Source organism: Microtus pennsylvanicus, chromosome 15, assembly GCF_037038515.1.
Source record: "Microtus pennsylvanicus isolate mMicPen1 chromosome 15, mMicPen1.hap1, whole genome shotgun sequence".
Lineage (NCBI taxonomy): Eukaryota > Metazoa > Chordata > Mammalia > Rodentia > Cricetidae > Microtus > Microtus pennsylvanicus.
The window spans coordinates 37,230,251-37,252,512 of record NC_134593.1 but is presented as its reverse complement, the minus strand read 5'-3'; the positions used below and the strand labels follow the sequence as shown (position 1 = coordinate 37,252,512).

Here is a 22,262-nt window from a genome sequence, read left to right as displayed (position 1 = left end):
TTGAAGTTTTAAAAAAGACTTAACAGTTGAAATTTACTTTGAAATTTGATCCAGTTTAAGCATTTTAATAGTTTCACTTATCACAGAAGAATTAATTTTTCTGTGATAGTTAAGTTCATTATTAGCTACTTTTTAATTTGCAGTTTCTCTTCTTAGATAGTATTGTTCAAGCCTTGTTTATCTCAGACCCTACTCTCTGAAACTTTGCCATGCTCAAATGTCAAAACAGTTAGCTGGCAGTTACAAGTAATTTTTCTAACATAAATGACAAGGTGCTGAGCATTCCATAGGTCATATACTTGAAGGCATAGGGTGAAATGGGATTGTTTTATTAAAAGGTACATTTCTTCCTGGGTGTTAGGGAGAATGAAATTTACTATACTACACTACACTACACTATACTATACTATACTATACTATACTATACTATACTATACTATATGAAACATGATGTAAATATTTTGTATTTTATGTCAGTTTCTTAAAACAAGTTTTTAAGAGTAACATAAGAACTTTATTTTTTTCCCATTAGAAATAAATATTGCTACACTAAGGAGCCACTGTGATGCTGCCTCTCAAACTACTTCTGGTCACCATTTAGAAACCCAGGATTTCAAAGTGCTGGTCAGTTATGGACCACAGAGGTCATTGGCTAAGCCTTCATCTTCAGCACATGTTCTGGGACGCAAAGAAGCATCTTCTGTGAAAACATCGGTTACAACATCAATTTCAGAGCCCTGGACACAAAGAAGTCTCTACAGGTCACCCAGCGCTTCAGATAAAGGCAGGGACACACAGCAGATACTCCTTCCTCCTTCGCCTGCCAACTCCTCAGAGTCTGAGTGCTCCAGCCCAAGTCCTGTAATTTTTTTGGATGAAGAGGGATACCAAAAAAGTTTAAAAGCAAAACTTGAGCTGCCTGAAATTCCTGTGACAAAAGATGATGTAGAGGATTCAGACTCAGAAGTGAGCGAATTTTTTGATAGCTTTGATCAGTTTGATGAACTAGAGCAAACTTTAGAGACTTCTTGTCCATTTATGAAAGATCCTGGCATGGGGAAGCCATCACAGAAGATAGGGCATAGACATGAGAAATCTTGTATGAATCCTCAGAAGTTCAAGTTTGAGTGTCCAGCTCTTCCAGCTAATGTTAGAAAGCCAACTCCACGAAAACCTGAGTCTCCATTTGGTCACCTGTGTGATGCTCCAGATTCCCCTCGTCCAGTGATGGCGTCAGAAGACAGTGGCTTGTTTAGCCCTATTCGAGCCTCTGCTTTTAGTCCTCCTGGAAGCTGTACTCCTGCTGAATGTTTTTGCCAAACGGATACTGGTAGAGATAGGATTCATGAAAATCAGGATCCTTTTTATTGTACTTATGAAGATTATGCAAATAATCTTTCCTGTGAAGTACTAGGCTCAGTTCTTCATACTCAATGTGCAAATACAATGTCAGATATTAATAGTATTAAAAGGGAAGAAAATTATACTGTTGCTTTTAAGCCTGGGAATTCTGATCAAAAAAATAAATGTAAAAATAAATCTTTAATGATTACAGACAGCGTTCAGAAGTTTGCAGCAGATCTTGTAGGAAGAAGCTTTGGCAGTGCATTTAAAGACTTACAGAAAGGAGTTTCCTCATGTACCAATGCATTGTGCCACTTGGCTGTCAAATTGACATCATCTGTTTTTCAGATGGCATTTAATGAACTTAGAAGACAGTGTGCATTTTCACTGAAAGAACGAGCCATTGGTAGCCTGGCTAGTTTTTTGGTGAGTGAAGCCTTATCAAATGCCTTGAAAGATTTACAGTACGTGAAAAAGCAGATGTTTACAAACACAGTCGCTAGGTTTGCCGCGGACCTTGCAGAAGAGCTTGTTTTTGAAGGTATCATGGAGGTGTGTCAGTTTTCATGTCCTCCGACACCTGCATCTCAACAGTGTCCGTCATTTGACTTTGAAGACAAAGCCGTGAAGTCTTATGCCAAAGATTTGTCTGAATCTGTAATACAAGAAGCCTTCATAGAACTGTCACAGACAGACGTGACCTTCACAACGAAGGCAGCAGTTAATGTTTCTATGGGTAATGTCAAGCATGTGAGTGCAGAAAGTGTAGTGCCGCCTACACAGACCTGCACATTTTCCTCATCCCTTAGCAGTCAAGCAGTTATGATGACAAAACCAGTACAGGAACATAAGAAGGAATACACGGTGCAGCAGGCCTTGTTTTGTACTTCGGGAATTGTCACTTCTATACCAGTACCCTTGGCAGGTAGTGCCCTTCTCCCATATCACATTTCATCTACTTTGTATCAGTCCAGATCTCATCTCTCATCAGAGGATAGTAAGGCGAATGGTGGTTCTACCCAAGAGCACATCACCACAGAAAACAGTGAAGATGAAGTGGACTGTCTCAGAAATTCCCTTCTACCTTCAGAACTCAACCCATGTAACCAGAAAGACTTCAAGCCAACCAACGGTGATACTGACATACAGAGTCCTTCAGAATTAACTAGTGGCCCTGTGGTTATTAGCAACTTTTCTGCAGGAATGGTACATACAATAGTCAATGAGTCCTTAGAGTCCATGACAACCTTCAAAGCCACAAAACCTGTTGATGCACATGCAGATTATTTAACTAAAGCAAAAGGAAAAGCCTATCCTCTTTCCCTTTGTGACCAAGCAGCACCACAACAGAGCAAAGCTAGCAATAAGGACATGTTTGCTGAGCAGTTATCGAAGTCTATTATTAAACATTCCCTGGATAAAAGCAAATCAATGCTTCCAAATATAGATAACAAAACAGTTAGTAAGGAACACATGCCTGTTCTTGGGGAAGAATCACAGTTAATCTTGGAGGAATCTCCCAATGACTTTCCAGATCACTTACCTCATGGTTCACTCTTGGTCGGAAACCATTGTGTTCCAGAATGTAAAGATTCTGTGGGTTTGGGATTTTCTTTAGAGACACTGCCACATTGTCCATTGATGACAAGTCAGAAATCTGACTTGAAGGAACTTGTGAAGGATAAGCCAGTGGACAGGCATAATGTAAATAATACTGCACTTGAGCCCTTGTCTTTTGGACAGGAAAACCCCTTCCGTCACTCACATGCTTTATCATCTGCAGTGCTTACTTGTGTGGATGGTTTGCATGTAGAAGATAAACAGAAAATCAGAGACAGAAACGGAATACCTGATACCCCTCCGTCAACTCCTTTAGTACCCTCTCAGACTAGTTCTGAATGGGACATCAAAAAGTTAACCAAAAAGCTCAAGGGGGAGTTAGCCAAAGAATTTGCGCCTGCAACACCACCTTCTACCCCTCACAACTCCTCTGTTGGTAGTTTGTCTGAGAATGAACAGAATACTATAGAAAAGGAAGAGTTCATGTTGAAACTCATGCGATCTCTTTCAGAAGAAGTTGAGAGCAGTGAAGGTGAAGAGCACCCAGAAATGGATGTGAAGTCAGAGTACTCAGGGAAGAAAGTTCAGTTTGCAGAAGCATTAGCTGCACACATCATTTCTCTTGCAACTGAGATGGCAGCCTCCCATTTAGATCATGAAAGAACCCATGAATCCAGGGTTCAGAGTCAAAGACGTGCGCTATGTACTTCTCTAAATCATTCGGATGAAAACATACCGGCATGCAGTTTTGCAAGTGATATGGTAGCTGATGTCATTGCAGAAGCCACGAAAATTGCAAAAACTAGAAGTTGTACTCTTTTCAGGCAGGAGAAGAATAGTTGTCATGTTGATGTTGACCAAGGTAAAGGAGAGAAGCTGAATGTGGAGAATGTTGCACACCTGGGAGAAGTAGATCAGTTTGTTCTTTCCTTACCAAGTTGTACACCAGGTCTGACATACAGGTACCCCAGTTGTGAAAGTGTGACTGATGAATATGCAGGTCATGTTATCCAAGTGCTTAAACGGGAAGGTGGCAATGATGAGCTAATCATGGACCAGTATGCCAGTAGATTGGCTTATCGATCTGTCAAGTCAGGAGTGCAAGAAGCAGCTAAGACAGTAAAAATGAAGTGCAGTTCAAAAATCTTTTCACTGCACAATTCTCATGTGAAAATAAACAAGGAACATCATCAGGAAGCAGATAAAAAGAGACAAAGAAAAAGAAATGGCAGCCATCTTTGCAAATACCAACTGTGTGAACGGACACAGGATCCATGTAGAAATGAACTTTCTGAACTACACAGTTTTTCAGCTTCTCTTGCTAGCATCATAACAAGAGATGTGAAGAAACAGCTGACAGCCCCTACAGTTGACTTACCACAATCCTTAACAGAATCTTGTCTTTTTGAAAAATCTGGATGTATTGACAATGGCGAGAGTATTGTTGAACCAGAATTTTTGAAGTCTCATCAACCATTGCAAAACCATGAATCCTGCCAGAATACAGGCAGTTTAAGTGGACATAGTCATGGGGAGAATATTCAAGCTATAGAACAGTATGCTAGAAAAGTAGTGGATGACACTTTAGAGCTAAGTTTAGGACCTACAGTTTCCCACATTCCAGAGACCACAACATCAGCAGATAGAATCACTTATGCAGAAAAATTGTCACCACTCCTGAATGGAGCTTGTAGATACTGTGACCTTAAGGAACGCCATGGTTGCGCCAGAAGTCTCTCTCAGCCCCCTTTAAAGCAGAGTGTGTGTGCAAGTGCTAAGCCAGGCTTCCATTCGAAACTCAGTAGCATCCATCTGAAATCGAGAGTATTTCATCTTGATGTGCCTCAGATTCATGTTAATCTTGATAAAAGGGCAGTGCTTGCAGAGAAGATAGTTGCTGAAGCTATTGAAAAAGCAGAGAGAGAGCTGAGCAATACCAGCCTGGCAGCTGATAGTGGCATTGGACAAGATGGCATTAGCTTTGCTGAGAGCCTTACCACAGAAATCATGGCATCAGCTGTGACAGATGCGGAGCATGTTGTTAGCAGGTAGGTTTCAAATCTTTGTTGGGGCCTTGAGATAAAATGAAAAGCCAGCTTTTCCTCCCTGTCCATATGTGTATGGCTTCATATCCTGTGCATGGTTGTCATGTGAAGTATTTGTTTCCCAATCCTTTTTGAGGGACAGTATCATCCATTTACAGTGCTGGAAGATGAGTGAGAGAACAATGACCTCAAATTTACGGAGCTAAGAAGCAGGTAAAAATAAAGAAACAGGTGAATTTTAGTCACAAATTTAGACTCGTATATTCACTACTATGAGATTAACGTCTGTTCTGTGGCAGAAGAGGCTCTCTACATGTGACGTTGGACTGTTTTTATTCTTCCTCCTCATCAGAGCGGTTTCATTAGAGGAAGCTAAGTGGAAGTTCCTAAGCTCTCACTCCAGGACCTGGCAAATAACTTTGCTATTCTTTCTTCAGAATATTCATTTTCTTCTTTAGATGTGGTTAATGCTATGCCTTGAGTTCTTTCTGTGAGCTTGTTTTTTCCAGGCTGATACTCGCAGACTTTCTTTGTACTTCTGCTCCTGTTTCTATTCTAGCACTTGTACCAGGCTTCTCGAAGCGCTTTTCAAAGTCCATGTGGTTGTATGGAGTTCTGTATCACAGTTTTATAAAGTCACAATGATTTAATGTTGAAGAATGATTGATTCAAATAGATTATTTGCTAGGATATTAACTGAATGGTTTCACTAATGTTCCTTTTCTCATAAATGTTTGATTAATGAAGGTAATCATAATAGACTATATAGTCGAATGTCACAAACCAATATTAGCTCACCAGGGTGCTATATGAATATCAAATGGGAAAGCATACTATAGAAGAATTATAGAACAATAATATAGACTTTATTTTCAATTACTATGAGCCCATTTACCTAAGTCATTACAAACCCCCTTTTTAGCCTCCTCCTGTGGGTCATTTTCTTTTAGAAAAAAATAAAAAGTGGTAGGTAAGAAGAAAATTTGTTAAATAAAATAAAGTTGTGGTGCAAGATGGCTATGTTTGGAATACTGAACTTAACTGAGTTGTTATATGTTAAATACAAAGTGAGAATTGCCACAAAAGCGGAGAGGGTAGGGGCAGTTCAGGGCTTATTTTAGGTTTTAGGGATAGAAAAGAAATGAGCTTATATTATAGAAGAATAAGACAAACAGCAGAATAATGAGCTGAACAAAGACAACAATAGGCATGCCAATGTGGACAGGCAGATGGCCAGGAGGCCTCAGCCATATACGGAGACCTACAGGAATGCTGAGAGTGGGAGATAGAGTCTTCCCCAGGTAGGAGAATATCAGTTGGTTATCCAACACCCAGTGGTTAGCCCTGAGACATACAAGGAATACTATACAGACAAGCAGCTTGAATTTCTGTATTTAGAAATGTCTATGTCTGTCCATATACATACATGTATGTAACAACAATAAATGAAAAAAGTCATGAATTTGAAAGATTATAAGGAGGGGGATATGAGAGGGGTTGGAGGAAGATAAGGGGAAGGGGGAATGTTGTAATTATAATTTAAAAGAAATATTTAAAAAATACATATTGCAAGTTCATTAAGAAAGGGAGTGTTGTTAGCAGAGATGAGCAAGAACTGTTGGGGCTTGCATTTTTGAATTGGGTAGCAGTTCAAAACTAATGGAATAACACTTAAGGCAAGAACCAGAAGAGAAGATAGAAAAAATGATTGGGAATCTGGGGGTGCTGGAATCCGTGCGAAGGGTTGGAGTACATGTGTGTGAGGCAGTGGAGACCTTGTGTTGAGTGACTTGGGGGACTGTAGGTGAGAAAGTGGACATCATGATTGCTCTGAAGCCAAAGGAAGGTTTGATGAGAAAACTGATAGTTTTTCTCTGCATACATAAAGCATCACTGTTGAGAACTGCGTTGAATACATACACACACATATATACATATATATACGTACACACATACATACATATATGTACACACACATACATACATACAGATGGGATAATTATCATAGGTGCTCTAAATGGGCTTTTTTATCATGTCATAAAGATATGAATGTCCCTTCTTTTAAAAAAATATATTTTTTAAAGATAGGGTTTTACTACGTAGCCTTGGCTGACATAAAACTATGTAGACCAGGTTGGATTTGAACTCATAGAGATCTATTGTCTCTGCCTCCCAAGTGGTGTGATTAAAGGCCTGTGCCATCACTCCCTGCTAAGAGAGATGTTTATGATTCATGTTCTGAAGAGATTTGTCTAGTTTGAATATAGGCTAGGTTGACACAACTAGAATTTCAAATTTTTCTTGTTCTAAAAACCAGCAGGCGTCTCCTTAGGATGCAAATGGAGGTACTATTTTTACAGGGCAGATGATGCGCTTAGACCTTGTAGTAAGGTGCACTTCTGAGAAGTGTGAACTGCTGTAGACAGAATGTAGAGAATGATACTCAGGATGTCCCCGCCTTGCAGTGTGGCTCTTGCTGTGTTGTTCTTCAGTCTCATTGTTTGTGGGTGCAGTGAAGTGTTCAGGGGATGTCGGTGTGACTTGGAATATAATTTCATAGAGTCATCTCTATCATTTTGCCTCCTCGTCAGAATCTATGATGCTTCTGTTATTTTTAAAATTATTACCATGTGCTCTTTTCTTAGTTCAAAAGAAATGGAAGATTTTCCATCAACTGAGTCATTTGGCAGCCAACAACTGAATCTCAGTGTTGGTGAGGACAGTACTGGTAGCTGGTCCAACTTAAGTTTTGAGGATGACCATCAAGATGAAAGCAGCAGTTTCCACCATCTCAGTGAAAGGTAACTCTCATTTAATAGCTAATTGTGTGATAAAGGTCTTCAGACTTCAGCAGAGTGAACAATGGGTTTACATTATTATTTGGAAATTCTCAATTTGGCAGTATGTTCATATTTCTAACATTATTTTATTATTCCAAGTGTGCCTTTTTGGTTTGGTTTTATTTTAATTCTTTTTGAGGGGATGGCTTTTGTGGTGTAGCTCAGACTGGTCTTAAAGTGAAGTTTCTCCCTCAGCCTCTTGGACTGGATTATATTGTAGGCTGTGGATTATACTGTTCTGCCTGGCTTCTAAATGGTCGTGTGACATACAGTAGGGAGAGAGCATTTTATTCTTTCTGTTACACAGATGTTACTTCCCATGTTTATCTAATACCTAAATGATGGATTTTTATTACTGACTAGATTGAAAAATCATTGTTAATAGAATATGGGCAAAATTTTACTTTTGTGTTTTTCTTTGTTTAGAGAATCATTTTTTTTAAAGTAAAAGATAGGACTTGAGGTCGTTCTCTCTTTTGTTTATAGTTGTGTGTTCTGTGCTTCTATATTTTCTGTATTTTTGTTTGTCTAATGACAGACTAATGGTAAAACTTTGGTTGTCTTTATGGTTTTATAATGGAACTTTATTTGAGGATATGTTGAAAAGATGGCTTAGTTTTATTTTTATTCTTTAATGCATTGTAATTTATGAAAGTTTGATACTATTAAAGTGAAAATGGGTAAGTAAATTACTTGAAAATGGTTAGAAACTACTTATTTTAGGTAATCATGACTTTGGTTACCTTGACAACACTTACTGATACACAAGAAGTGAGTTGATGTTAAAGAACCAAAGTTCAAGTTTGTATAGATGATGACCAGCCAAGAGTAGGAAGTAAAGCTGCTTGTCACTGCAAACTAATGTGCTTACTAATTATTTTAATAATTAGGAATGATTAGAATTTTTAAGTTGCATCTTGAAAATTTTAATCTAAAAATATACTGTAATTTTGTTTTTGAATATGGTTGCTTTTTCCCCTTTGCAAACAGCGCTTTGCTGCAGTTGTAGATAGAGTTGCCTCTTTGTTCTTTTGGCTAGGTGATAGAAGAAGGTAGAGCTGTGTGTGGCTTTGACTGGCCAGCCAGACAAGCATACTGCTTAAATAAGCCCTGCTTACTCTAGCTTTCTTCTGAAGAAAGTATGTGCTGTTACCACCTGCTCCCTGTGTGTAATGTAAGAAATAGAGATAATTGGCATAGCAACCCCTACACCTTATCATTGTTTTTGTGTACTATTCAGAAATACCAGAAGACCTCAATTTAGGTCTCTACTTTTTAAAATTTTATCCAAACTGAGAAGTAGGAAAGTATTGCATTTTTGTTCTTGTTTTTTATAAATTACATGTTAAGATTTGCTGTGAGATATATTAATTTTATCATTTGTCATTCTAAAAATTCTGTTGTCTTTATCTACAAAACAAATGTACTTTTAGAATGCTTCCATGATGTTTTGAGGACAATGAAAAGAATCCCTAAGCCGCAATGGTGGAGTACACCTTTAATCCCAGAGCTTGGAAGCAGAGGCAGGTGAATTTCTTTGAATTTAAGGCCAGCCTGGTCTACAGACCAAATTCCAGGATAGCCTACACAGGAAAGGCTACACTGAGAAACGCTGTCTAGGAAAAAAAACCTCCCTAGTCTGCAGCCCTGCCAGTTACCCTCTATGGAATAGCAGTGACAGTGTCTTGTCCCCTCTGTGGGTGCTCCACTCCACAGGCGCTGTCTCAAGGAAGCACAGGTGGACTTCGCTATTCGTTTTCTAGTTCAGCTCTGTTCTTTTCTCCCTCCAGCAGTAATGGTAACAGCAGTAGCTGGAGCAGTCTTGGTTTAGAAGGAGATTTGTATGAGGACAATTTATCCTTTCCAACATCAGACAGGTTGGTCCAGTTTAGAAACTTAAAAACTGATGAGTCTTTCACCACTAATGCATGATGTCATGTTCTTAAGAGAATATGTATCAACCTGCTTTTCTCCTAAATTTTGACATAATTCTGCTCGATACATTTACATCTAATGAAAATTTCAACTAGCTAAAATATGACTGACATCTAATTGCAAAATGTGTGACTGTTTGCATGGGTTGCTCTGCTTGCTATTTTTCATTCTACCAATGATTTCATTAAAAAGAGCTTGCTTCCTACAGGATTTCTGTTGTTTTTTTGTTTTCTTTTGTTTTCCTATGTAGTTTAATTTCATATATAATTAGTAGAAAAATTGTTTTAAAACATATTCAGTGGCATTAGTAGAAGCAGTAATACTTCATTATTCATGACATTCTGTGATATTCAAATAGTATATTGCTTAAAACCAAATTAGAATATTTCACCTTCATTTGAAGTTGCTTGGCTTTAAATGTCATGATAAAGAGAGGCTTCTATAGGCACTATGTGCAACCTGTATTTTAACATGAAATAATGTGAGAAGCAAAGCTTCATTCTGATTGTCATTTCCTTCTTTCTAAATGTCATACATCATATTATAACATTTTCATTCCTTACTACTTTTCTGAGAAGTGGTTTAATCCATTACTAATTAAGCCTTTTTTTTTTTTTAACTGCTTCTGTTGTTTTCTTTGAAAAGTGATGGACCAGATGATAGAGATGACGATCAAGAGGATGGTGTGGAAGGTTAGTCACAATTTGCTTCTCTAAGCCTTTGTTTGTGTAAGTCTTCATGGTTTGTATTTATGCCACTTACAGATTGGTTTTGGATTGTTGGTATGAAACACACAAATCACCCCATCTCAGAAATAAAAAGTTTGAGGAAGAAGCTTAGGATATATTTTTCTTTCCAAAATTTAAGTCTAAAATCCTTATGTTACAAAATTAATTTATTGTAATTATAGCATTTTATTTATTACTGTGTTTTAGTTACTTTTCTTGTGGCTGTGGCAAAGTGCTTTCAGAAAGAGAAGGAGTTTCTGGCAGGGTGCGTGGCAGTGGGAGCTGGTGGCTGGAGGAAGGGCAGATAGGAAGCCAGCAGGGGCAGAGGGGCTGTACTGCTCAAAGGCCCACCCCTACCAACCTGCCTCTGTCAGGCCCCAAATAATAATGATTTCACAATGTCCCAAAACAGCGCCACTTACCTGGGGACCAGAAGTTCATTCAAACTATATCTTTTATGTTTTCCTTCAAATTGGTAACTTAGAATTGGTATTTTTCTCAAATTTCTGTGAGCTGAAAAGTAAACATGGAAAGGCACTTTAAATGTTCCCTCCCTTCTCTCTCTTCTAATTCTGTACTCACATATACACATATTTGAAGGAAGTAATCCTTTCTTTAGTGAATAGAGTTCTTACTATGCCAACATTAGGTATCATTGACTGTAGAATTTTTTTTTTTGACTGTAGAATTTTGAACATGATTTGTGTTCTTAATTCACATACTAAAATATCCAAGTGAGCCTAGAGACTTCACTCACATCAAACCTGTTTTCATTGTGTTCAGATAGTTTTTGGATGCCCTCCTCATATCTTACTTTCTTAAAGTATAAAAATGATAATAGTTTCTATAAAACAGCACATCTGAATTAAAAATATTATTTAATATAATTATTAATATTTTGAACTAGTGAAATTTTGTTATTTCTTTAGAAACAAGAAAACTGAAGGCTCAGGATGGCTTTGTGTATTCTATATTGGGAATACAACCCTATACCCTCATGCCACAAATGTAGGCGCACTGAGACACTGACAAATGCTCCAGAGGATTTCTTGAGTAGAGGGTATAACCCCTGAGTTTCCAACCAGTTTGTCCACAGTGCTCTTGTTCAGGGAAGTTGCATAATAGTTGTTAAGCCGAAATTCTCAGATTTAAGATTACTGCTATTTAAAAATTTTTAAATGACATTTATTTGTTTTGTATGATGCACATGCATGTGCGCATAGCTGTGAACACTTGACTGACTCTGTTCATGCTTCTCACGTGGAGTCAGTTCTCTCCTACCACGTGGGACTTAGGATTCAAACTCAGGCCGTCGAACTTGCCAGAAGTGCCTTTACCAGCAGAGCTATCCAACTAACCCAGATTATTAATAAAGCTTTATCTTTATTTTATGCAAATGGATGTTTTGCCTACATCTGCCTGTGTAGTACTCAAGAAGGCCAGAAGAGAGCATCAGATTCCCCTGAAACTGGAGTTCAAACAGTTAAGAGCTACCATGCGGGTGCTGGGTGTCAAATCTGGCTCCTCTGCAAGAGCAGCCAGTGCTCTTAGCTACTAAGTCATCTTTCAAGCCCTTATTATAATTTTTAGAATTAGTAATAATCTAGGTAATATTTACTTCACTTTTGTTCATTAATATGTTGGCCTTTAAAAGTCATATACTTCTCCCTAATAACTCTCATGGATATAATTATTTCAAAGACTATTCATGAACACATGCATGCCATGTTATTACTGTTATTATTAGTTATTACTTAGTTTTTATTTAACTAACTTTGCTGAGGAATGATAAAGAGGTGCAAGTTAATATGAATAAAATAATTCATTAAAAGAATTTATCAGTAGGCCTGAGAATTTTTTATGTTTATAAGTAGAAACCAGGAGGTTAATTATATGCAGTTGTGTTATTCCTCAGCTCTTGACATCATAGGCATCTCTCATATACGAAGCTACATCCAGCTTCTAAATTTGTTCCATTAGAAGATAGATTGGTTTAGATTTACAGCTTCAAAATTAGGGGATTCCTACAACAACAGATACCTGCTTTTTAAACCTCCCTCCCTTCCTTCTTGTTAATTTATTTTGGTTAGGAGGCATCAGCCCCAACCTCTGTTGAAGTTTCCCATCAGGTGGGCAGCCAGCAGGCCCTAACCAAGGAAACCCTAGCAGTGTAGAGAACCACTAAGTGACTAGCTACCAATCCCAGAAACACTACAGGCTTTACTAAGGGCCTTAGACACTGTGTCTTGTTTTATAGTATATCAGACCTCCTTTAAAACAGACAAACCGTTTCCTAAATTAGTTCTTGATGTTTAGCATGTAAAATGATGGATTTTATGTGTTTGCTGAATATATATCATACTTTCCTCTTACTCATCCCCATCTCTCATTGTCCCTCCTTCCCTGTGGTCCTCTTGTTAGGTCTTCTCCCTAACATGTGATCTTCCCGTATGCTCATGTCACACGACTCCCATTACCCTTGCTTCCCTCCCCCTTAAGATTATTTTCCTTTGCCTCTCAGGAGTCTTCCTTCTACCTTCATGACTCATACAGATATACACATGTGCATGTATGTATACATGTACGTATTTTAAATGTTGATTCTGTATAGGAAAGGAAGCATACACTAGACATACTCTTGATTGAGACTAACTGGCACAAAGGAAGAAAAGATAAATTTCTGAGAATACTGTGAATTAAAAATAAAGGGTCGACACAAATTATAAAAATGATTAGTAGTGGTCTAGAGTTCCATATAACAGAAAAATGTCCATCAACATCAACATCTCCAGCATTAGTACATACTGGTGTGCAGACTGTCAGCATGCCCTTGATACTTCTTGTACTCAGTCATCCTGAAGCAGGAGTATCCAACATGCTGTTGGTTCCATCAGCCAGTGAGGCTATCTCCTCTGGATTGAAAGCATCATTCTCATTAACAAGAAAATAAACTTGAGGGCCCTGTCTTTTGTATTATATTTAAATTCACTTCAAACAATATTTTACATTTGTTCCATGTAATAATTTGTGTAATTTGTTTCAAGTAAATAATCAGTGTTATTCCTTTGTTTTAAGCATTATTTTGTCCTTAAGACATGCTTTATTTGACATTATGGTATAGCTAAGGAAAGCATTCACTCGAATCTTTAAATTGAAACCAGAGTTTTGAAAGTTGAGTTGATGAATTTCACTTCATATTGTTTAAATTTATTGTTAGATTTGCAACAGAATGGAAAGACTATGCTAATCATGAACATTGACATGGAACCAGGAGCAGTAGATCCGCAACTAAGGATTATTCTTCAGTGGCTTGTTGCCTCTGAGGCTGAAGTTGAAGAACTTTATTTTCATGACTCTTCAAAGAAGGAATTTATATTAGTAAGTACCTCCCTTCTAGAGTGGTTGTGAGGAAATGGTAACACTATATAATAATCTTACTACATTGTTGGTTAGCAAAATGCTTGCTGTTTGCACAATATTAACACATAGGCCATGGAATCTCACAGTTGGGATTCAGAAGTCAGCCCTGCCGCTTTCCAGTAGGTGTAACCGTGGAGAGGGGAGTCAGTGAATGCCTCAGTTTTCTTAGTTGCATTGTGGGATTAGTGTATACAGACTTACCTTGTAGGTTTATGAGGATTAATTATAATACTCTAAAAAGAAGTGTTAACCCTAACCCTAAAATTTAAATGTCAGTAATAAGCAGCTAATGTATTCTTTATAAAAGATCCAGCTATTCTACTTTACTTGTAGTAATAAGGGCGGTGGGGCTGCGTCCCCGGCACCTGGCCGCCCCCACGGCTAGCTTTACCCGAAATAATTACACGGACACTGTATTCTTTTAATCACTGCTTGGCCCATTTCTATCTAGCCTGTTCTAGGCTAATTCTCACATATTAATTTAACCCATTTCTAATCATCTGTGTAGCGCCCCTAGGTGTGCTTACCGGGAAAATTCCAGCCTCTGTCCATCCTGGGTCGGAGCTTCATAGCGTGCGTCTGCCTGGGAGCTGGGAGCATGGCGTCTCCCTGAGGCATCTGCTCCCAAGAGGAGAGCTGTGGAGTCTGAGCTCACTTCCTCTTCCTCCCAGCGTTCTGTTCTGTTTACTCCACCTACCTATGTTCTAACCAATAAAATGGGCCAAGGCAGTTCCTTTATTAGCCAATGAAAATTTAAATGTCAGTAATAAGCAGCTAATGTATTCTTTATAAAAGATCCAGCTATTCTACTTTACTGATTCATAATTGTACCTAATTAATTAGGTCTTTCTTATCCCATGCAAATGGAAGGCTGGTATAATGAAAAACCAATAACAGAGTAGATAAGATACTTTTCTTGAGTATTTTTAATATGTTCCAAGCATTGTGTTAATAGGGATTTTCAGTTTGTAGTTTTACGAGTGTTTCTCCCCTGGTTTTCCTTATGAAAATTTATATTAATCTTACCATAGACTATAAAACAGTTCAGGGAATAACCAATATAGATCTATCAATAAAGATAGAAAAGGAAAACCCAAGTTACTCTTAGTTTCTGGTTCAGAATATGACATTATTGTTGGAAGATATCTGAAAGATGTAAACAGTCTGACACTGACTTTTCCTTAGACTGGGGTTTATTAGCGTGAGGCTTCTGCTGGAGGAGGAGAAAATAGTCTGGAAGAGATGCTCAAGATATGAATTGTCAAGTGGAAGTGTGGGTCAGAGGGCTGCTAGAACTGAGGCCTGAGGTTGACAGGTGGTTGTCAGAGGAGGCCTCGCCTTCATATGACCTAACCCAGGGATCTTTGCCTGACTGAGTCAACTCCAGTGCTCAGTTGTGATGGCACACACACATTTATTATGCTTGTGGCTTATTTTAACGATATGGCTGATTTTAAATAATGACTTTCAGACACCATATCTTGCTAGGACAGGGCTACTGTTTTATATATAGAGATATTATATTATATATTATATAACTAAATAGGTATATAACTACATATAACTATATATCTTCACAGGGCTACTAGGGATATATGAAACAGTTAAGAAGCAAGTTCAGGTTATGTTTAGTGGTATGAGAATAATAGAAATACTGTATGTCTTTCTGGGTCATATATTTAATTTTGATATTTTCACTATTAAATAGAACAAACAGTACTACCTTGAGGATAAATGGAAGATGACATACAATTGTGTCAAGAAGATATAAACATATTTATATAAGTGACAAAAGAGAAGCTAGAGTAAAGATTTATCCTGACACACTGTCGTCAGAGTGAGAAGACAGTGTGTGTGGAAGGAAACACTTGCAGTTGTGTATCTGGTAATGTTCTTAGCCCTAACACATATAAAAACTCCTTCATCTTAAAAATAGAAGGGCACCCGTCTATCTGAAAAATGGACTAAGAGTTATTACTGCATTTCTTAGTTAGGGTTTCTGTTGCTGTGATGAAGCACCATGACCAAACGCAGGTTGGGGAAATACTGCATCCTTCCTACAGTTCTTAGAATCTACAGTGGGGAAGCTGTTGTGGAGAACATCTGACAGATCCCCAAAAGGCCAAGTACAATATTGCCATGTTACCCAGCATTCCACTGATTGGTGGTGTGCACCTGAGAGACATAAAAAACAATACAGAAGTGTACAGAAATGTCCATGGCAACATAATTCATAGTAGGTACGAAGTAAGAATGTGTTATAGGCCTCTAATCCCAGAACTCGGTAAGTAGAGGCAGGAGGATTACTGTGTGTTTGAGGCTACCCTGGGTTAAATAGGGGGAGTTCTGGCAAAGTTAGGGATACATAGAAAGACCCTCTCTCAAACAAACAAATTAGAACAAAACAAAGAGAATTCTCCACCTGTTCATCAGCTAATGAATGGAGAAGGAGCTTTGTTGGCTAGTATCAAGTGGTAAAAAGTAAACCCTCAAGGTAACTCTGCTAAGCAGAAGACCATACAGAGTGCACAGCTCCATTTCTGTGAGATGCCCCCAAGCAGGCACAAAGTAGATGAGTGCTCTGTCTGAAGGTGCTGGGGAAGATGAAGAGAGGGGCTTCTGATGGAGAGGGCTCCTTCTGTGTGAAGAGAGAGCATTCCAGTATTGGCTGTGTGGTAGTTGACTTCAATTCATTCATATACCAAAAACCCATTACTTATGAATTGTATCACAAAGCTGTTTTTAGAAAAAAAACATTAGTAAAATAGTTTTCAGAATTTATTTTGCAGATCTTTTAAACCTAAGAATTCTTACAGAGTTGAGTAGACAGAAAAGTAAATAAGGCCATGTTCTGTTTGCTGTGGTAGAGTTTCTTTAAACCCGTTTACTCTTTTGCTTATTTTTTGTTGAAGCATTACATTTCTTAACTTAGGAAGCTGTGGTTCCGTTGAGGCTGGAATGTTTTCCGGAATACAAACCACACTATACGTTGTGGAAAGAAAATCCACATCCTTTTATTAAGCTTGACATTGTTGTTACTATTCTGTTCCTAATTGAGGGTGTGGCAGGTGTATTTAGTTAGGTGCAGAATTTCCTGCAGACGGTTTGACTGCACTCCCACACAGACTCTCCACTCCAGGGTTTGTGTCCTGTTTGTGGCGATCCTGAGGTGCCATTCTGTGGAGACATGCTAATAAAGGGCAAGAAAGGAAAATGCTCAGTTTGGGTAAAGGGGTGGTGCTTGAGGGGACATATTATAACTGGGAAAGAATATTTCATTGTCAACAGCAAGGTTCCCAGTTTTGTCTGAAGATAAAAATGAAAAATCATTGTTAAAACACTTTCTGTTGATGTGTGTTAATGTCTGTAATCCTTCTTTCTTAGCTTTCGAAACAATTGAAAGAGAAAGGATGGAGAGTGGGAGATGTCCTGCAGGCCGTGTTTAAATACTACGAAGTGCTGGAAAGAACTTCAAGTGAGGAAAGATGCAAGTCGCTGTTCGATTGGCTTTTGGAAAATGCCTAGGTCAAACTCCAGACCAGTATATTTTATTGTTTGTTTTTGGAAGTAAAGAAACTGATGTTTAGGGTATTTAGAATAAAATTAAAATGCAGAATATTAACATTTTAATTGAATTGAAAAGAAAGTAAGAAGCCTTTTAAATGCTTTCTGTCATCACACTGTATATAGTTCATACTTTTGTAATCTTTGTCAGAATATTCTCTTATTCTTCTGTACATGTCTTTGTGTTGTGATGCTGAGAATGTCTGTGAAGGAGGATCTAATGCTGAGGCTGGGTGTGTTGCCCAACAGCCTTTGTTTGGATCTACTTAGTGCTGCTGCAAACAGGGCTGAGGCGGCTGGCCTGGCCCTAGTGATGATTTTGTTCCTTTGGAAGTAAGTGGCACCTGACGATAATTCATCTGACATCAAGGAAGAAATCAGAGGCTGATATTTTGTTGTGTGTTTATTTCTGATAAGTTTGTAATCTTTATGTACTGTTCTTTTAGAACAGTTTATTTCCATAGTTCCACTGTTGGTACTTGCAGATTTCCCCAGACATTTAATCCGTTAGCGTACATACAGTGACTGAGGGTTCTGTGAACACCGTGAGTGAGTTCCCTTAGCCTTCCATCAGTGACGTTGTTTGTTACTGCTGCTGTCATCCTGGATTGAGAAGGGAGGGGGAGAGGTGTTGAGAGCGTGTGCGAGAATAAACTTTAACCTCCACTAGTTTATTTTCTTTCACTTTAGTGTTTCCTCAGTTAGAAACCCACTGTTAACATTAAATAAAATGTCTAAATATTGTGCAGTAAGAATTTTGTCTTTTTGATTTATTCCACAAATGAAAGTTCAGGTTGTAAAACACATTGAAATTTTAATAATTAATGTGGAAATATACTCAGAGAAGCCTAATAATGAGCTTCAGCTTTGGGTTTTTGAAGAAGAAAAAATGCCCACTTCCCCAAGAATAATTTTCTTTTAGCATAGTAGGCACCCTCCCTGCAGAGCGGACCTGACTGTTTTGTGATGGTCCCATACATCGTCTTTGGCCTCCACATTCCCTGCTGTGGGCTGAGGAAAAGCAAGTTGATGTGAGTGAGATGACCCAGGCTCTGTGTCAGCTGTGTCTGTGATGTGCAGATGCTGTACACACTTCCTCCACTAAGAGTCTGGAATCAAGGGTAAATCAGTTTTGTGGGGCTGTTGGTTTTTCTCTGACTTTGCTAGAAGCTGTGATGAGTAGGAGACAGCACCTACCAGGCGCTCAGATGGACCTGCGTTAGTAATTACGGTGGAGAAGTGGCTTTACTCCAGAACCACACTGTAAACTCTAGTTTTTCTCAGTGTAACATAGAAACAAGGCCAGCCTTAAACATACGTTTTTCTATGTTTTCTCAAATATTTTTCAGTTTTGGGAAGTGCAGGGAAATATATCCAGGTGTGCTTTTGTGCAGTTGTGGGCTTATACTGTACTTGTACAAGGAAATATCACACTACACTTATGTAATTTGCGTTCTAAATTTCTTTGAAGTGTAATTGGCTATATATTGGTTTTATAAAACGGAAACTGCTTTAGGCTTATTTATGTTAATGGTATAATCACTTGAGGCAAGCTTACCGCTTATGTTCTTGTTTCTTTGGCATTTTGGTGAAGCTGCTCTATGCTCAGTGTTCTTTATTTAAATGCTACCTACCGACAACAGTCAGAGGCGCTGGCCTGAGTTGTAACATTAATAGTAGGACTCACATTGTGTCAGCTCTGTGCCGGAACACGGAGAACGTTAGAAGTATTGGACGAGCAGACGTGTGGGTCGTTTTCCTACAGAAAGTGTTTGCATGTCGAGCAGTGCCATGCACCAGGTGCAGTGTAAAGCAAGCTGTTGTGAAGCCTTGTGTGCTTTCCCCAGACTTGCTCCATCCGTTTGCGCGTCTCACAGATCTCCTGACATATTTGTAATGGACATTGCATACTGCCGTCATGTACACTTGGCTCCCAATGAAGTACATTTTACTGGACAATGTTAAACTTGTGATGTGCAGTGAGCTGATTCTCGGTTTGCCAATTTTAAAGGCATGCTGTGATGGACAGAAAGCGAGAGACCCCTGCTGAGGAACTTCTGGACCGATCTCACACTGAAATAGCAAGCGCATTTGTTTGTGTCCATCTTTGCCTAAGTTGACCTTAAATGACGTTTGTATTTTATATGTTATTAATGTTGACTTTGGAAAGTATCTCCTGATTCAAGAGAAATGTCACCGAAGAAATGGCAATAGAGATGGGCTGGCTCCTTGTGATGTAAAGCTGACTTTACAGCAGCCTCCAGTGACCACATATAGTGTCTTTGTACTTTGAGAAATGCTTAATTTATCCCTGAAGATGTTTAATGTGAATTAGTTCAGTTCATACTACTATGATTCTGCTTAGCAAAGGGTTTCTGTTGCTGGGAGGAAGGTTTGTGTATTAAATGCACTGTGTAGAGTACAGATACTTGACCCATTTGACAGCCGGCAGCTTTGACAGTGCTGGTACATGTTCTCCATCGTTGAGTCCGGAGCCGTGCGACTGCCTGCTATTTCTCCACAACTACTGTCACCAGTTTCTAGTCAGTGTATTATTTTGTAATTTTTCAGAGAAATATTTACAGAGTTTAAATATGCTGAGTCCACACGAGTAGGGAAAATGCTTTCCATGTAAAACCCTGTCTGCCTGTCACCAGCACTCAAGAAGTAGTGTCTGATAATCGGAAGGGCCGTACTCAAGCGAAGTGCGCCTTTCTCGTTGTCAGCACAGCCCTGTAGGCGTCCCTTGTTTGCTGTGCGCCTGCCCTGCACAGGCGGGCGCGGTGCTGGTCACTCCTGCCACTTTATTTATTTATTTTGACCATCTGTACATTCCTTCCATGTAGTTAGAGCTGTTATTCTTCAAGTTCTTATTTCAGTTTGTCGTACGGTTTGAACACTATTTAATGCCAGGCTTATATGTTGCTAAATTCTTGCTGCCTGTGGTTACTTGTGCCGTGTTCAAAGTAATCCGCATTCTTGTTCAGTTACTGAATATTAAGTAGAAGCGACTTTGAATAATTGTGGCTATTTGTTTGGGTTTGCTCAGTTAGTGCATTAAGGTCTTATAATGTGTAGTAGTAACTCTTCTTTTTGCTCTTGAGTAATTTAATGTTCATTTACCAAAATAGGAACTTCGAGATGCATTTGAGTTTTGTTTTAGCAGTGGCTCAGAAAATGTTTCAGAAATTACTTTTGTAATAATTTGCAATTAATTGTTCTTTTCACTTTACTCTTGTTCAAGCCTGTGATCTTTCCTCTTCCAGCTAAGAATTATCCAATAAATTTAAGAAATGTCAAGCTGTGGTTTTTCATTCTGTAGCATCGTGTTCATTCTGTGTTGAACTAAAACCAAGACACTCAATAATGCTATGTTAGAAGACACAAAAGGAGCCAAGTGCTCATGTCATGGCTTTGTTTTGTGTTGTATTTTGAGTCAGGGTTTCTCTGTGTAGCCCTGGCTGTCTTAGAACTCTCTTTGTAGACCAGGTTGGCTTCAAACTCAGAGATCTGCCTGCCTCTGCCTCCCAAGGGCCGGGATTAAAAGCGTGTGCCACCATGCCCACCTTATGTCATGGTTTTTGAGGGCAGGTGAAGGTTAGGAATATTTTAGTTGAACGTTAGATTCTGTTGATTTCAGAGATGCCATAAGGGTACTGTAGGGACTTTGAAGCAGGCTGTTCATTTTGGATTTAATGCAAGGGTAAAAAGGATGCTGCCTCAAACATGAGCACAATTTTAAAATTCTTTTGATCTGCTCATGACTTCTCTCCCGCAGCAGCCTGAATAGCACCTACTATACTATTAAAGCTAGAAAGGCAGGGAGGCAGCCTCTGGCTCAGTAACAGTTTGTTCTGCAGCCACAGGTGGTTTCAGCAAAAGCGTCTGACCATCAAGTTCTGGCGGGCAAGCAAGAACAAATGACAGTTGCTTGTGTTATGTTAGGGGTCTCCAGGTCATCCTGACCCATAACTCAAGGTGAAGCATCACACACATGGCACAAACCTGGAAATTAGTTTAAAAGATGTTACTTAATAAGATCTGTATAAAGAATTAATGGGTGTGTTAGATGGCTCCTGAAATTTTTGTAAAAAGGAAAGCTGAAGGTTTGACCACAACGGAAAATTATTAAAACACTAAAATCGTTATCTCTGTCCCCTCATGAAAGCACACATTTCAGGGTTTTCTCTGCAGCTCATTAAAATTGGGTGGTAGAAAGGCTGTTGCTCCCCTGCTGCAGGCAGAGAAGAGGCTTCCTCTGTCTGCAATGCGCATGCCCTGCTCATGCCCATGTCCTGCCCATGCCCATGTCCTGCAGGCAGAGAAGAGGCTTCCTCTGTCTGCAATGCCCATGTCCTGCTCTTATTTTGGATTCCCGCATCTACCTGATTTAGAGATTAGAACTCCAAACCAGGGCCAGAGCTGAGGCCTGAGGGAACAAAAGGCCACAGTTCTGTAAAGAGGCTGGAGGAAGAGGTGGTAGGGACTGGGGAGTGTCCTAATTAGGGCTATCATTGCTGTGATGAGACACTGTGACCAAAAGCAACCTGGGGAGGAAAGGGTTTATTTGACTTAACACCTCCACATCACTGCTCATCACTGAAGGAGAGCAGGAAACTCCAACAGGGCAGGAGCCTGGAGGCAGGAGCTGCTGCAGAAGCCATGGAGGGGTGCTGCTTACTGGCTTGCTCCCCATCACTTGCTCAGTCTTCTTCCTTATAGGGCCCAGAACCACCAGCCCAGGGATGGCACCACCCACCATGGTCTGAACCCTCCCACATCAATCCCTACTTAAGAAAAACCCCTGCAGGTTTGCCTTCAGACCG

General features: G+C 39.1%; 1 protein-coding gene across 5 annotated transcripts in view; it reads left to right on the top strand.

Annotated features, from left to right (window-relative positions):
* The window catches only part of Akap11 (A-kinase anchoring protein 11), a 44,333-nt gene extending 23,597 nt beyond the window's left edge, over positions 1-20,736 (top strand). For 3 of the 5 annotated variants that reach the window (XM_075949899.1, XM_075949900.1, XM_075949901.1), the window contains exons 7-12: positions 533-4,952; positions 7,595-7,750; positions 9,580-9,666; positions 10,370-10,416; positions 13,670-13,830; positions 17,257-20,736. In XM_075949899.1, coding sequence (XP_075806014.1) covers positions 533-4,952; positions 7,595-7,750; positions 9,580-9,666; positions 10,370-10,416; positions 13,670-13,830; positions 17,257-17,397 — 5,012 coding nt within the window. In that variant the 3' untranslated portion in view covers positions 17,398-20,736. The remainder of the gene's footprint in view (positions 1-532; positions 4,953-7,594; positions 7,751-9,579; positions 9,667-10,369; positions 10,417-13,669; positions 13,831-17,256) is intronic. The other 2 variants (XM_075949902.1, XM_075949903.1) reach the window with 2 other exon arrangements.
* The last annotated feature ends 1,526 nt before the right edge of the window (positions 20,737-22,262 follow it).